The 15,467-nt window shown below is 46.7% G+C and overlaps 6 protein-coding genes across 6 annotated transcripts; 3 read left to right on the top strand and 3 right to left on the bottom strand.

The window, feature by feature from the left end:
- Positions 1-679: 679 nt before the first annotated feature.
- Positions 680-4,250, top strand: N7533_000880 (uncharacterized protein; the record flags this gene model as incomplete). Its single annotated transcript, XM_057097530.1, has 11 exons — positions 680-754; positions 809-956; positions 1,013-1,107; positions 1,157-1,293; positions 1,358-1,772; positions 1,834-1,986; positions 2,036-2,400; positions 2,465-3,227; positions 3,284-3,412; positions 3,469-3,585; positions 3,666-4,250. The coding sequence occupies 11 exons, from the start codon at positions 680-682 to the stop codon at positions 4,248-4,250; spliced, it is 2,982 nt and encodes a 993-aa protein (XP_056966023.1).
- Positions 4,251-4,815: 565 nt separating this feature from the next.
- Positions 4,816-6,572, top strand: N7533_000879 (FAD-binding oxidoreductase; the record flags this gene model as incomplete). Its single annotated transcript, XM_057097529.1, has 4 exons — positions 4,816-5,034; positions 5,085-6,138; positions 6,192-6,373; positions 6,426-6,572. The coding sequence occupies 4 exons, from the start codon at positions 4,816-4,818 to the stop codon at positions 6,570-6,572; spliced, it is 1,602 nt and encodes a 533-aa protein (XP_056966022.1).
- A 144-nt stretch (positions 6,573-6,716) lies between these two features.
- N7533_000878 (DUF4291 domain-containing protein) lies at positions 6,717-7,343 on the bottom strand (the record flags this gene model as incomplete). The annotated part of the gene is made up of 1 exon (XM_057097528.1): positions 6,717-7,343. The coding sequence occupies one exon, from the start codon at positions 7,341-7,343 to the stop codon at positions 6,717-6,719; it is 627 nt and encodes a 208-aa protein (XP_056966021.1).
- Positions 7,344-8,241: 898 nt separating this feature from the next.
- On the top strand, positions 8,242-9,086 carry N7533_000877 (EXPERA domain-containing protein; the record flags this gene model as incomplete). Its single annotated transcript, XM_057097527.1, has 4 exons — positions 8,242-8,452; positions 8,512-8,675; positions 8,732-8,951; positions 9,004-9,086. The coding sequence occupies 4 exons, from the start codon at positions 8,242-8,244 to the stop codon at positions 9,084-9,086; spliced, it is 678 nt and encodes a 225-aa protein (XP_056966020.1).
- A 450-nt stretch (positions 9,087-9,536) lies between these two features.
- On the bottom strand, positions 9,537-12,033 carry N7533_000876 (fungal specific transcription factor domain-containing protein; the record flags this gene model as incomplete). The annotated part of the gene is made up of 3 exons (XM_057097526.1): positions 9,537-10,479; positions 10,541-11,406; positions 11,596-12,033. 3 exons carry the CDS (start codon positions 12,031-12,033, stop codon positions 9,537-9,539), a joined length of 2,247 nt encoding a protein of 748 aa, XP_056966019.1.
- Positions 12,034-13,437: 1,404 nt separating this feature from the next.
- On the bottom strand, positions 13,438-14,295 carry N7533_000875 (alpha/beta hydrolase; the record flags this gene model as incomplete). The annotated part of the gene is made up of 2 exons (XM_057097525.1): positions 13,438-13,758; positions 13,891-14,295. The coding sequence occupies 2 exons, from the start codon at positions 14,293-14,295 to the stop codon at positions 13,438-13,440; spliced, it is 726 nt and encodes a 241-aa protein (XP_056966018.1).
- Between the last annotated feature and the right edge of the window lie 1,172 nt (positions 14,296-15,467).

Raw genomic sequence — 15,467 nt, 5'->3', positions numbered from 1 at the left:
AATGAGTGGACGAGCAGGAAGGCTTTTCAAGAGATTGCTTAGAGCACGAGAGGGGGGAGGAGACAAGTGAGTGATGGAGTAAGGCGAAGAAGGCGAAGGAGGCGAAGAAGGTGAAGAAGGTGAAGTGAAGTAGGTGACTGAAGGGAAGGAGTGGTCCGCTAATCACATGGTTTTCACTATATCAACTTCAAGGCAGTCGTTTGGCGATATGCTCAATTCGGTATTCCCCAGGAACTACAACTATTGAGATTTTTAACAAAAAGAGAAATATTAAGGAGAGTACTTCCTGTCTGGTTGATACTCAATTGAAAGGGGTCCAGCAAACGCGATCATGCACAAACCGGATACCATGTAAGCAGTGTGCGCATGTTGATACTTAAGAGTCACATCGCATTAATAGTAACTTCTGGGTCACTGATTCAATCCAATCTATCTGAATTTTACCATAGACTACTGTAGTATGAATTGTGGTAACTAGTTAGTGCAAAAAGATATAGATCGGAAACAAGTTCCTAAAGGTTGTGAGTGGCTCTATCCATTGACCGCCCGGTTGCAGGGGCAACGGCCGCCGTACACACTTCTGCTTCTCTTCTCAACATAACTTGAACCGGGTTGAAGGGACCACCTCTGACCATTAAACCTGCCGGTGAGGAGTGTACCAGGTAGCACGGTTTTCACCATGGCCGAGGATCTTACGCGACTTGTTCGTGAGATTGAGCGCATCACTACCGCCCCTTATGTGCCTTCGCTCCAGGTACGTCATAGCAGCATCTTGCCGTGTCTGACTGGACACTAATACTGCATCTAGGATCTATACAATTTGGCACAAAATCTAGATACATCGAAGTTCAAAATATGGTCTCTGCAAAAACCGTGCCAAGTGGGCCTGTTAGCGGATGTCCTGGTGGAAAGCCTGTCGCGATCGCGAGTTGCTTTGCGATTACTCTCCACATTTGGTGAGCTTATGATCTACAAGAAATACATATCAGCGCCTGGAATTAACTTGCAATAGCTATGACCACTTTCTTCCGAGATGCGTTGCTGAATCGCCATCCGATTGCATTGGACACTTTCCTTCAGAAGGCCGTGGATTCTGGGGAGTCGGACGTAGGTGACATCAACCTAGTCCCTGGGAACGATAAGCTGACCCTACTAGTACACTACGGCATGCGTTGCTTTACTCTCATCACCTCTTCCATCTACCATGGTTCCACCCGGTCGCCTTCCCAGCTTCATCACGAAGTTGGTTTCAGACATGGCAGGCAACCCTTGCGCAGAGACTGTGGCCCCTCTGTACACGATAATGGGAGCTTTAAATGCCCCCCCGTGGTCTTGTTTCCGATGACATAATGGCCAGCTTGCAGTTTGAATTTACCAAAACCCTCCGCAACATGGAAGACCATATGGGCATCCTCATGAGCCTCGCTACATTTTCCCGCATCGCATCGACCCAGTCAGAACATCAAAGCCCCTCTAAACAACACGGATCAGAGCCACCGAACTGGCTTCTAAACATTCAGCATTTCTTCGGGCCTAAACGCGGGCAGAAAACCTTGGATTTGGTTGTGTTGCGAGTCATCCTAGCCTGCTCTTCAAGTAGCGGCTCCCTCACTCCCTCCCAAGCCGCAGAGAGCATCCGCCTCGCCATATCCATAGTTGATCAAATTGACACTAGCCAGAAGAATGCCTGGGTTGCGAGTGGCTCGTCGAAGGTTGCCAAACTGTGCGATAAAGTGGTCCGAGATGGATTGAATCGGGAAGTTCAGCTCATGGTATGGATCCTTAAACCGTGTGTATTTCTTGCCTGACTTGAATCTAACTTTGTGATAACAGGGCTTGACCTTCTTGTTGTCCATTTGTCCGGTTGCAAACTTTCCCCCTCAAATTCGCAACCTGGGGCTACGGCTTCTCATCTCTAGAGATAGCCGAGTAGCTCTGACCACTATGGAATCTCACCTAGTGATTCGCCTGACACAGTCCCTGGCTGTGAGTATGCTTTTTTTTAACTTCTTCAAGGCATAACTAACAATACTAGACTTGCGATGAGTCCATCATTTATGAGCTCCTCCGATTCACTGTCGATGCCGTAAAGGACAACAATATGAACCGTGGATCCTTGTCTAATCTGCATGTCGCAAATCTATTACTTTCAAGCTTCCAGCAAGCCGAGTCCCAGCAGGTTATATCCTCCTTCTTAAGCTCAACGTCTACAAAAGAGACTATCGCCAGTCTTTTCGGCCAATTCCCGTCCAAAACCAACCAAGCCCAGTGCGAGGGCTCAGAAATTTGCTACTGCGCCTACACTGCGTTGCAGAATAAGATCCTGCGAAACCTTTTTGAGATGTATTTTGCGGCCGCGTTATCTCAAAACGGGAACGGCAGAGACATCGATATTATCAAGTCCTTCATTGGACGCGTGCAAATGCCACTCGAAACGTGTTTTTTTCGCTAATGCGGAGCCAAGCAAATTCCGTAGCTCTCTACTCCTCCGTGATCGTCGAGAATTCTCATCGCAGCAGCACCCGAATCGAGATTGGCGGTCTCAACTCACTGATACCTTCATGCAGAATTCCAGGGTGGCGAATGATTCTATGCTGCAAAAGGTCGAGGATATTTGTTTTGATATGGAACGACGCTGCTATGATGTTGAAGGCCCCCTGCGTTCTGCCGAGGAAGACCGGAATAAACATATGCTTGAGGTGGAGCAGCTCCGGCGCGAAAATGACAACCTCGAACACGCTAGCAGGCAATCTGCGCAGGCGATGTCCGATCTCCGCCAAGAGATGGCTCATCTGGAAAAGCAAGCCGAAAGCGCATACAATCGCATAGAAGAGCTGTCTGCCTCGCTCATCTCCGCAAACGACGGGCTCCAGGAGCAAATGCTTCACTCCGAAGGGAATCTTCATTTGGAAAAAGAAAGAGCTCGATCACGGGAACTTGATTTAATGGCTACTTCAACAGAGAAGGACGATCAGCTAGAAGAACTACAGGAGAAGCTGCATCGTCTCCAGTCTGATAACGAAAAGATGCGTCAGTCACTCGATGCCGGGATGCAAGAAAAGGCATATTCATCGGAAACAGTTGCATCTTTACAACGTGATGTCGAGGAGCACAAGGAAGGATTAGAACAACATAGGAATCTATGTTTTGAGAAGGAGGGCGAAATTCAACGTCTCTTGGCGGCGAATAAGGACCTTCAAATGGAGTCGGAGAATATGAAGACTATGGTTAGCCTATACTGGCCCTCAAACCTAATGGGTACGCTAACAGTTGGTGTCTGCAGAGGGTCGAACATACCCAAGAAGTTGAGAGGCTGCATAACTCGCTACAAGAAGCCGAAGAAACATTGAGATCGGAGAGGGAGGCGATGAGACAAAAGCATGAGGTTGAAATCTCTGATATCACAGCAGAGGTACGTCTCGCAAAAATTACTTCGCTCTCGATCTTTTTCTAACAAAGCCATGGCAGGCCACAAAGCTGAAAGAAGAAAATACACGCCTGCATCGCGAGATGAAGGATAGCGTGTGCGAGGCCACAAAGAAGATCCAGGCAAAGGACAAGCGCATGCAGCAGCTGGAGAAGAAGGTGTGTAACACAGAGCCCTCCATTCTACAGCTTCCAAGAGTATTTTAAGAAATTCGGGCCCCCGCTGACTTTTTGTATAGGTTCAATCCATGCGAGATGAACGAGAAGCTAAGGCCAGAGAATTTTCCGAGGCCCAGCAACATATTGGTCGTTTGATGGGAGTCATGGGCTTTTCAGCACAGCCAGCACAGCAGACGGAGCCTAAATTCCAACAGCCAAGGAGCGTGAAGCAATCTAAACCAGCAGCACACCACCTCGATACATACAACGACGAAGATTCACAATTGGTAGAATCCTTCGAGTCCATGACTTCGAATTTAAACGAACGCACTTCTAAAAGACCTCGAGGAAATCGCCTTTCGCATCCATCGCAGCCTCAACCCCGACCACAGGGTCTTCCGATATCCAAGTCGAGCCCCCATATCTCGGAGTCTGCAAGACGGTTGACTCGCAAACCTTTGGGCGAAGCTGATCTCAATAGTCCGAGCAAGTCTCCGACTGCCAATGTCGCAAAGAATAACCCGCCTATGGTTGCACCGACCGATAATTTCGAGGATAATTGTCTTCACGACTTGGATTTGGATTTGGATATGGAGTTTTCGCGGGACTTCATTTTTACCAGTACAGCGTTCTCGGGGTCAGATGATAAGTCGGCACCGCAATGAGCTCGTGTGGAATTGAGTCTTTTCTTTGTTAATAATTTTGTTTCTGGTGATGCAAGACATCCAGCTTCCATGGTGGGTGTTTATTTTGTACATATGAGTCAATATGCTTGATCGGCCTGGCTGATGTTAAGGGACAGTCTTAGAAAAAACCAGATCTGTAGGCAACGTAATCGGGCTAGTGCTAAATACTCCGTCGCAGTTATTGAATCCCTCCGATACCCCCATCTCCCATACACCCCCATTACCCCCACGCTAGCGGAAATGGTCCTTCTCGGCCGAAGTCCGAGTCGAGCGGGGGAAATCCAAGTCGCTCTATCTTTGCCCCGGAATATCGGAATAGTGGGAATTTTTCATTCTAGCAATTCGGAGTATTTTGTGCCTCTGCGAATCTCAATTGTCTTTCGGAACCTCCCACTTCCTCGTTGTCGATATCCCTACCTCTAGCCCTACCTCTATCACCATGCGGCACCTTCTTCTACGGGGGATCTCCACTCCCCGCATTCCCCAGTGCGGCCGCCCCCGCGTTCCCCAACCTGCCGGCTGGGCCAGAACCACGAGCCTTCGAATGAACAGTTCAAGCGGTGGTGCTGGCAAGGAAGAGCAAAAGCAAGAATATACAAAGTTTAGGTCTCAATCATCACCTAAGGCGTCCTCCTGGACACCAATTCGGGCCCTTACGATCGCTGCATCCGCTGCAGGGCTAGGATACGGCTACGCTACCTACAGCCAAACTCCCCAAACTCCCACAAAACCTCAATATGGCTCGGTGAAAGATTTCGAAAAGGTGCGCTAGGATTCACTTGGAAGCTGCACTTCAATGACTGACAATCGCAGGCTATCTCCGAGTTACGAGCCATGCTGGGCGAAGACACCATCTCCACTGATGAAGATGACCTCCATCGACACGGCTATTCCGAGTGGTCCAGTCTGAACGCAGACCGTCTGCCCTCCGCCATCGCCTACCCCGAGACAACCGAAGATGTCGTGAAAATCGTCAAGGTCTGCCACAAATACCGCATGCCCATGATCCCCTTCTCTGGCGGGTCGAGCCTGGAAGCCAACTTCTCCGCCCCGTTCGGCGGCATGACCATTGATTTCGCAATGATGAACAAGATCCTTGACATCCACGAAGATGATATGGACATTGTGGTTCAGCCCTCGATCGGCTGGATGGATCTGAACGAGCAGATTAAGGGAACGGGCCTATTCTTCCCCGTTGATCCCGGCCCTTCGGCTATGATCGGCGGTATGATCAGTACAAACTGCAGTGGAACAAATGCTGTGCGATACGGTACCATGAAAGATTGGGTTATCAATTTGACTGTCGTCTTAGCCGATGGCCGAGTCATCAAAACCCGCCGGCGCCCTCGCAAGACTTCGGCCGGGTATAACCTCACAGGCCTACTTGTCGGCTCGGAGGGCACGCTGGGAATAGTGACGGAAGCGACTCTCAAACTGGCGCCTATCCCTGAGCAAACCCGTGTTGGCGTAGTGGCATTCTCGACTATTCGTGACTGTGCCTCGACGGCGCAACAGCTCATTCGGAGAGGTATTCAGGTCCAGTGTATGGAAATCTTGGATGATGTTCAGATGGATGTTATCAACCGTGCTGGTGGAACGGGCCGAACATGGAGCGTCTCCCCTACCCTGTTCTTCAAGTTTTCCGGGACCTCGGCTGGAGTTGAAGATAATATCAACTTGACAAGGGAACTGGCCCAAAACAACAATGCGCAAGGATTCCAGTTTGCCAAGGACGAGAAAGAGGCTCATGATCTTTGGTCTGCGCGTAAACAGTCGCTTTGGAGTATGATGGCTCTTCGCAAAGAGGGTTCTGAGGTTTGGTCGACCGATGTGGCCGTGCCGATCTCTCGTCTTCCTGATATTATCGGTATGTTATGCTTGACTATTCTGCTATATTCAATGTGTCGCTGACCGGTACAGAAATTTCCAAGAAAGAACTTGACGACCTTGGTTTATTTGCTAGCATTTTGGGTCATATTGGTGATGGAAATTTCCATGCAAGCATCATGTATGATCGCAATGATCCAGCGGAGAAAGAAAGGGTAGAGAAAGTGGTATATGACATGGTTGATCGTGCCCTTGAGATGGAGGGCTCTTGCACGGTATGGGTACATCCTGTCTCTCAACATGATTTTGACTAACTTTTTCCCCTAGGGTGAGCATGGAGTCGGCCTGGGTAAGAAGGACTCGCTACGGAAAGAGGTCGGAGAGGAAACTATTGAAATTATGCGGAGTGTCAAGCGTTCCTTAGATCCATGCTGGTTGTTGAATCCTGGGAAGATTTTCGATTTGGATGAATGATCCTATTACCCAACATCCATGGATGTACTAAGTCTCGAAAGTGCTGGGGTTTAGATATAGAAGACACAACAGAGTGGCTACCTAGCATACATGGAAGCAATCATTCTAATTCATATGTAAATAAGGTTAAGTTAAATACCCATATCAGCATGAAGCCTGTAAAATCTCCATTAACTCAGCCGATACTGAGTACGTCTCCTCGGTTGGCAAAAGCTTTTTCGCAGCCTCAAGATTCCCCTCATCAACATGATCTCTGGTTTTGTGCATCAGGTCCGTGACATCCGTAATAGAAACAATCCAATCATCAATATACCGCGCCACAGCCTCAGGTCCAAGTCCAATCTGAATAGAGCGATATCCTAGGGGCCTGAATTCAAAGTCTCTCTCTGGGTCCCATTGGATGCGGACGGGACTATCATGGAGCTTTTCCTGCCATTGTTTCTTGTCCATGGCAGTCTTTTCGCTCTTTGTATCCCAGTGGCTCATACATGAGTGCTCCAGTGCCCATTCAAACCCTTCGCGTGTGATTTCGATAGCCAACACGCGCTCTTGACGCTGTTTTGTTGCCCATCCACTGCGGTATGCCATCCATAAAAAAGAGGGCTTGATCCACGTCATCCTGGTTCGGGAGAATGGCGGTTTAAACTTTTGTGCTTCAACTGCCGGATTGGAAATTTCTGGAGGATATGCTTGGTAGACAGTTATAGTTTTGGCTGTAAACGATGCGCGTATTGCACGGTAGGGATGGGTTGAAGAATGATCTTTTGCCATTGTGCTGCCTGTGATGATGTGTTGTAGCTGCGCCAAATTTCGTTTTCGCTCTTTTCTTTCTTTCGGGTGAAATTGGTAAAATAGAATACGTAGATTATAAGTAGATCCTCGTGGCTAAAGATTGAGGAATATATGTCAATTTTAATGTCATCTTGCTCAATCACTCTGACTCACATTTCTCGTATTGTCGTAGCCGCTAAGTTCGATTCAGACGCCGCTCACATACAACCTTGGAGGATGATCATCAGTAGCTCCACATCTCTTGATCTTACCTTCCGTTAATCCAGTCCACTCCAGAGCTTCAGCCACCTCAGCCACAGACGTTCTTGCTACTTCTCGGTATACCCGTGGTGTGGGTTTCGACCTCGGACCCGTGCCTGTGCCCCAAACCTGCATTTCACCCAACTTTGATCCACAGGGTTTAAAAGGATGACAATTTTCGACTTGCACAATGTGTAAGGCTTAAGTGAGTTTTCGGTGTACCGGCGAGTTAATTGTTATTTGACATATAAGAATTATGTAGCAATCCTGCGGTATACCCATGGCTTTTGGCTGCGGGTACCTGCATAGATGGGTAACAGGTTTAACTAGTTACCAGACCCGTACCCGCAGTGCGGGTTTGAGGTTTCACTGAATCCGAGCCCGAACCAATCTGCTGGTTGTCGGTCTACTGGTAGTACATAGTATTGTTCTGTTGTGGCCTGATTCGGTTTCCCCTAGTTCCGCAGGCAGCCATCGGGCCCCGCGGATTCCGAATGTCTTGGCCGAACAGATGAACCTTTCTACACATACTTAACAGGTCGATAAGTTGCTTATATTTGAATCAATCTCATTAGCTCTCGGCTCTTCTGATCTATACAGACCCCCTTTTTTATACTAGTACTAAGTTACGTGTATAATGGCGGACACCGTCCTCGTTTCCCACAGTTATTATCCGCCCTCAATCAGTCTGCCTCATTATGTCGCGAACGAGGACTCGGTAATTTCACTCATTGCTCGCTTTGGAGTTTTTTGGGTGGCTGTTTCGGGCACAGCTGCCTTTTTGTTTTCTCGTCTGCGACCGAGATCAAGTTTGGCGGACCGAGTGGCGTTTACTTGGATGTGTCTAAGTAAGTTCACCCCTGCCACTTCGAACAAAGCCGATGGCAATGTGTCTAACAAATTATAGCGGGATGGATTCATCTATTTTTCGAAGCGCATTTTGTTGTCAACCATGTAGGATTGGCTAGTGGTCAAAGTTTATTCGACCAATTGTGGAAAGAATACTCTCTTTCTGATTCTCGTTACTTGACCTCCGACGCGTTCTTGGTCTCTATGGAGGCTGTGACTGCGGTAATTTCATTCCTCAAAGCGAGTTGAGACCATTGCTAATACTCCTTTCTCTTCAGTTCTGCTGGGGTCCGTTGGCATTCTTCATCGCATACTGTATCCTTGCGCAACACCCTCTACGGTATCCTTTACAAATTGTCATATCGGTAGGCCAAGTCTACGGTGATGTTCTTTATTACGCTACTAGTCTGCTGGATATTGAGTATTGCCGACCGGAAAGATATTACTTCTGGTTTTATTATTTCTTTTTCAACTTTATCTGGATGGTCATCGGTTGCTGTATGTATCCCTTTCCTGGTCCCTATTCTAACCTGGTGTTGACAAAGCACAGACTACACATGGCAAGGAGTTTCCAAGATCTACCAGGCACTCAGAAAGCTGGAGCAGCTTCAGATCTCACAGAAAGAAAAATGATATCACTTATCGAAACCTACTAGTATTCAACACGGCACACGTTGGTTGACCATTCGAGCCACGATAGGAAGACAATCGCTGGGCTTTCAATTTTTCATTTGCCCTCGACCGTGAGGGCAACTATGGATTCTGGTAGAATTCGTCAAAGTTTGCCCCAATTTTTCCTATCATGGGAAAATATTTGAGGGCGCAATAATGTATAGATTAGATGGGCTCTTTCACTCTTGATACATATCCAGAGTATTCAGAGGTAGAAGTTGTTCCAGCGTCTCTATCATTTATTTCCTCGAGATCACATTATGACCTTCGAAATTAATTTTTTAATGAAAAGAATAGTATCCAAGTTCTTGCATTTAAAGCATCTTTTAATCAAATTTCTGCTCACTGTATTCGACACCAGGCCAAGGAAAATTTGTTATTCTTCAAGTGCCTCCTTTCGATCCCCATTGTTCAAAAACTAGACCATAATTCAGGTTCAAGATATGCGCCACGGAGGTCTAATTGTCCAAATCCGCCCCAATAATCCGGATCCAAAAGTGACGTTTGAAATACTTCTGAAGAATTGGCTTCCCTGGGGCTAAGGCTGTTCTTTTGCGATTGGGTGGAATGACTCGGATTGTCGATGGATTCAAAATACTTGCTTTCGGGCACTGTTGGTGCCAGAAAATCACTCGGTAGACATTCTTCAATAGTGTTCAATAAGCCGTGTAGCTCCCTTGGGCTATCGCCTGATTGAAACCCCTCGTCTCCCATTACACTTGATCGGAAATTTAGTACGCCTTTGAAAGGGATAGGTAGAGATTTCTCAGATAGAGCGTTCTGAAATGATTGAAGTTGCTCTGTGCTCAATTCATTGCGTGATATTGGCTGTCGGTTTCTTATTCCCTCGTCAATAGTGAGACCATTTAGCCATGGTAGTCTAAGATCCATAGCACCGAAAGAATTTGCGGATCGAAGGCATTCGGGTAACTTATCTTGATCCGGTAAGCGACCACAAGACAAGGCATAGTCAGTGGATTTGGATATCAATAGGTAGACTTCGGGATACTGATTGAAAATGTCCACCCAATCACGCAGATCATTCTTCTGATCACCTTCAAGGCTTCTCTCCCACTCAAGGGGGCTGCCGTCACGAATCCTGTTGGTCAACGCTGATGGCGGTCTTGCCATTTTACCTCGAATCAAGAGTTGCTGCACAGCCATATTTGCAAGAAGTAAGATCTGCTTCGCCCCTGCAGTGACAAAACTTGTGACATCAGCAACACCGGTCAAATACTGGTAGATTTCACCGAGACAAGTCATCTGCTGCGTCCGTCTTATATTATCTTCGGTTGTCTGTGCTAGGTTCACATCAATGGCAGCCATAGTCAGAGGCCATGCCATAAGAGCGAGCCTATATGAGACATAGGTATGAGTATTTGTAGACCAAGAGGGTATTTGCGGGAGAAACAGACATGCTTAATGGGATAGTTTCCTTGTTCCGGCTATCACTCATGTACGCCAAAACTCGATGTACTTCAGTAACTGCGACCTTGAGATTCCGCGCCGAGTCTCTCATCCGCATTATAACGTCATCTGTGGCAATTGACCTATTTGATTCCAGGATAAATGCTTCGCAGTGTATCAAGTGGATCTCGGCAGTGCTAAAGCTCATGTTGTTAGCGAAATAACTGAATTCGAAGGACGTTAAGGTAAATACTGACAAGTAGTATGCACGAGTCATATTGGTGAAATTTGTGACTGCATATGGCCACGCGTGTTGTCTTGGGGATAGGACTTCGTAACTTGTTCGTTCCCAGAAAGACAAGGCATCTTTGACATCCTCTATTTCTTTCATAGCCCTCGTGATGTCATCAATAGACTCATAGCTGCAACGGTCCTGTTGTGGAAAGAATGCAGACATCATCTCAATCACTATAACAGCCAACTGGCATTGTCTCTCAAACATCTTGATAAGGAATCGTTTTACCGTTCCGTCATAGACTTCCGAATTTTCTATTTCGTCTTCAAGATCGCTCTCATCCAAAAATCTTGCTTTCAGATTAAGATCCGACCAGTTTATCTGGGTATTGCGTCGGAATGCAAGCGAGATAAATCCGTCTCGCAGGACAATTGACCACCATACACGCTTAATAAGTGGGTTTTTCATGGCCACGTGTGACGTGGAGGCTGTTTTATCGGCGATCGTGCAGTTTTGTATAGCAGCTCCTAGCATGAGGCTTCCAATCTGAGGATTATCGGATGAAGCTTGATATGAAAGTAGCAGGGCTCCTCTGGCCTTGTCCAACTCCTGATATTCGCCACCCAGGTCCAGTAGCAACTAAAAGTATTAGTTATGATAAAACCGCCGCGAGAGGATGTTGGATACTCGCGATTACCTTGGCTCGAGTATAGAACTCATTTCTAGCAGCCAGTTTGCTTGGAAATCCACACTTTCTCACAATATCTAGTTCGACGTACTTGTTTGATGAGCGTTATCCAAGATTCTCAATCATTCCGCACAACTTACTGTACAGCACACAAATAGTAGTGCCTGAAATACAAAGAGCGACATAGGCCTTTCATCGCTTGAGGGGCCTCGGCGATATGATCTCCAGAAGCTTGCTTCGTCCAATATCGGGGAATATGGATGCACATGCATAAAGTACATGCGCACTAGGTCATCTAGTGCTGGCTGTGCAGGGACCTGCAAGCACCCTTTGGTTGCCAGATAGTTCATATCCTCAGTCCCCAAGCCAGCGGATGAAGAAAGCTGGAGAAATGAGTACTCTGAAAAATGAACATGACCATATAACCTCATTTCCTTTTCAGTATGCGAAGATTTATCGAGAGCCGCATTTTGATTTTCCAGAGGTACTATTGTTGATCTTGCCAACAGTGTTGAGTATCCGTCGGCTTCGTTTGAATCGCTAGCTATGCTGGGGTTTGATCCTTCGAATCGGGCCATTCTTAGGCGATCTTTCCTGTCGGATCTCTCTTTCCTGTTTTATTATCAGCCAGACGGCTTCTTCATATATTAAAGAAGTCTCACTTTGAATCCTTTCTCCAAATCTCACATCCTTCGCCATCTTGAGAACATCTGGTGCAGGGAGGCCCCGTACGCGATATGTCACAGCGCACACGTTGCTGATGGCACCAGGTACAGGCATTCCGAGCCCTTTGCTGTCGGTATTTTTGCATTGATTATAACGGCTCTGGGACTATGGCGGTGATTTTTTCAGTCAGTAGGAAAAAGCCAGTGTCAAGAAATATTTCTGCCCAGTAGCTTTCGAGGACCGGCAGGCTCCTTTTTGTTAAAATAAAAAAGAAATGGCATTCCAGCCCCTGCGTCAGAGCCCCCGCTCTCGTGGCTGGCTTGGATCCTTCGTGTATGAACCTTGGAAGGGCATGCATAAATGCACAGACGGGCTTGCGAAAGTACATTTCGACGCCCGAATGAGGTCCACAAATCAGGAAATACACCATAACAATGACCAATAATAGCATGGGAGAAGCGGCATTTGATGTAATCAAGACCTCGGAAGTTATATCATAAAAATACTTGTCCACGAGCGTTCTAATGTGGGGACTGGCCAAATTCTGTGGCGCTTTTACCCCAGAAAATACCCCGGATAAGCATCACGGGCCGCGTGCCTCGGTCCGAAGGGCTCAGAGTTAGCGTCCCCGTGAGGTTCTGAGTGACATTATTCATGCCAGCTAATGAAATGACATGGGAGCTGCCAATTTCATAAAGGGCACAACTTATTCAAGTCGTGCTAGATGTATGATATAGAGTGCGGACTCGTCTACTACGCCGTCCATATAATTTTTAAAAAAAGGACTGGCGGCTTTCAAGTTGTCACACAACTGACGACCAGGGTTTGAAGGGTTTAAAAATGCTTTCTCTGCCTTCATACTCTGTCCATGATGTCGCTTCACATAATATGGGTGATGATTTATGGGTCATTATTGATGACAAAATCTTTGACTTGACAAATTACATGCACGAGCATCCGGGGGGAAGAAAGGTTCTCGATCCCTATGTATCGACTTTAGCTGAGAAATGAGGCTTTTCTAACGTATTTGGTCACTTTATAGTTCTACTCTCAATTGGTGGGTCGGATGCAACTAAGAAGTACCACAAATACCATCGACCATCAACTATGACGAATTATGGAGACGCTCTGTGTGTTGGAATACTGAAGAAAGATGAAAGAGGGAAGAAGGCCTTTCAAAGAATAATTTCTTCAATTTTTCGCAAATAAGATTCTTTCTCAGATGAAAGTTCAATTAAGACAATATTTTGAAAATATACCTAGCATGACGAGGTAATATCGAAATTCTTCATCATCCCCAGTATGAGCCCCCATATTCAAACTGCGGCCTTTGTCAGTGTCTCTGCTAGACGACCGGGCATACTCAAAAATGGCGAGTGGGAACTCGGAAGTCGATATGTGTTCTCCGGGCCTCCGACTTTTAAAGCGAACAATTCTTGGAAGGGGGGAGGGAGAGCACGATCATTCTCGCACAAAATGTATGCACAAGGGATTTCTCTCCAAGGCTCAAAGGTCGACTCGCCAGAGAATACCTCACGAGATGTGTGGAGTGCCAGGGAGTTCCATTTCTCTTGGCTCTCAAGAGGAATATCCTGCCAGCCAACATCACCTGCACCATCAGCGTGGACATAGTCTCCCTAATTTTTTTCGAGTCCATCAGTACCATGTTCAATTTTCTTGACTATGAAATCTGACCATCTCCAATATCGTATTTTGAGTCGATAGAGCTTGCAAATCGAAAAAGAAAGGGGAACATTAAAAGGACCTACCTCAACCTTCATCCACGGCAAATAGTTTCCCCCTAGTATTCCTAACAAGCTCTGCCCCTTATCCAAAGCAAATGCTGCAAGATATATCACTTTAGTGACACCGCTCGATTCATCTGCTGTCCGAGCAGTCTTTGTAAGCCCTTCAACGGCTGAAGAAGCAACCACACCGCCGTAGGAATGAGCGACAACGATCACATCTCGCCCTTCATCCACATATGCAGTCAATACGCCTCGCAACGATTGAACATCATCCTCGAGTGTCATGGAAGGTGGTTCAGCACCAATAGAGGGATGAGCGGGGCACGCTGTGGAGAAACCGAGAGACTCCAGATGGGATCTGGTAGCATCGAAGACGCTTGGGACTACCCAAGCACCCAGAGAGAATACAAAGGTTGGTTTGCCCATTTTAAGCGATCCGAGTGACTTATAGTAGATATAAAGTAGTGTTAGATACCAGGCGAGGTTCGGTTGTCAGAGTTCAAGTAGCTTATGCCCAGGTGATAAAGATCAGGGGGGCGGAATATTTGTCATGATGGCTAGCGCGCCCTGGAGGGAATGGTTGTCATAATCTCGGATGGCAAGTCGAAACAGTTAGTTCCGTTTTAGCATGAATCATGCCCCATAGCATCAGGGAGAATACGCCAAGTGGGTCGTGGGCTGGGATGGCACTTGTTAGAACGCGTATCCTTCAATGATCATTCATCAAATGAACCCACTTACTTGGTCCGGGCTGAAAATGGCTTAGCATAAAATTCTCAGAGGGCCTCACCTATCACAGCCTCGTCATTGTTCGTACCATAAGTTGTCACGAAAACTAGTTAATACTTCTTCCCCACTCACACCAGGGCTCCGATGCTTAGATTGCCCAGGTGCCATGTCAATTACCAGGTCTTTTCTCTATTTCCAGTTCCAGTTTTTCTTAATAGATAGTAGGTACCTAATTTATGTATTCTGCCACCTCCAGGGCTTGAAGGTTACGGGGAAGCCGGATTGTAAACATGGCACCCATCATCTTAGTGGCCATCGTGGACCCCGAAATCATCCACTCAAGCCCTTTTACTTGAAGATTTGATCTTTTGAACATTAAAACGTTTGACCATTAGGTTGCAATCTTCAAGTTCCAGCCTTGCACTTGAAGAAAAAGATACACTATTATGTTGCCCCGCCAAGCCTTTGTATAAACTTGGGAGGCACCGGGGTCTAACTTGAACATTGCTTCGGGTAGATCTTTCAGCCCGGCAAAATTATATTCGCGTCAGATGTCGAGTCTTTGGGGCACCTTGGGCCGTAATGTGTTGAATTATTTTGTTAATAATCATTTCTCTAACGTCTCGGCTCTCATTTTATCTTCAACGCAAAAGGCATGACACAAACCGGCCCCCATGGAGACTGCAGAAGCAGATCAGAAGAGTCATAATAAGAGTTTCATGATCTCTGTTTTGTATTTTATTCTCTGGGTTAGATCTGAGCTCCTCGAATAATGAAGATTCGCAAGCATCGAGATTAGATGTAGAAGCAAGTGATCAAGTCTCATTGTTTTCGGAGAAGGCGACATTCTCCGGTGAGACTCCGCAACA

The sequence above is a fragment of the Penicillium manginii genome, assembly GCF_028828005.1.
Source record: "Penicillium manginii strain IBT 31320 chromosome Unknown utg000001l:1.0-3466041.0:1.0-3467806.0, whole genome shotgun sequence".
Lineage (NCBI taxonomy): Eukaryota > Fungi > Ascomycota > Eurotiomycetes > Eurotiales > Aspergillaceae > Penicillium > Penicillium manginii.
This window is presented reverse-complemented; position numbering and strand designations above follow the sequence as displayed.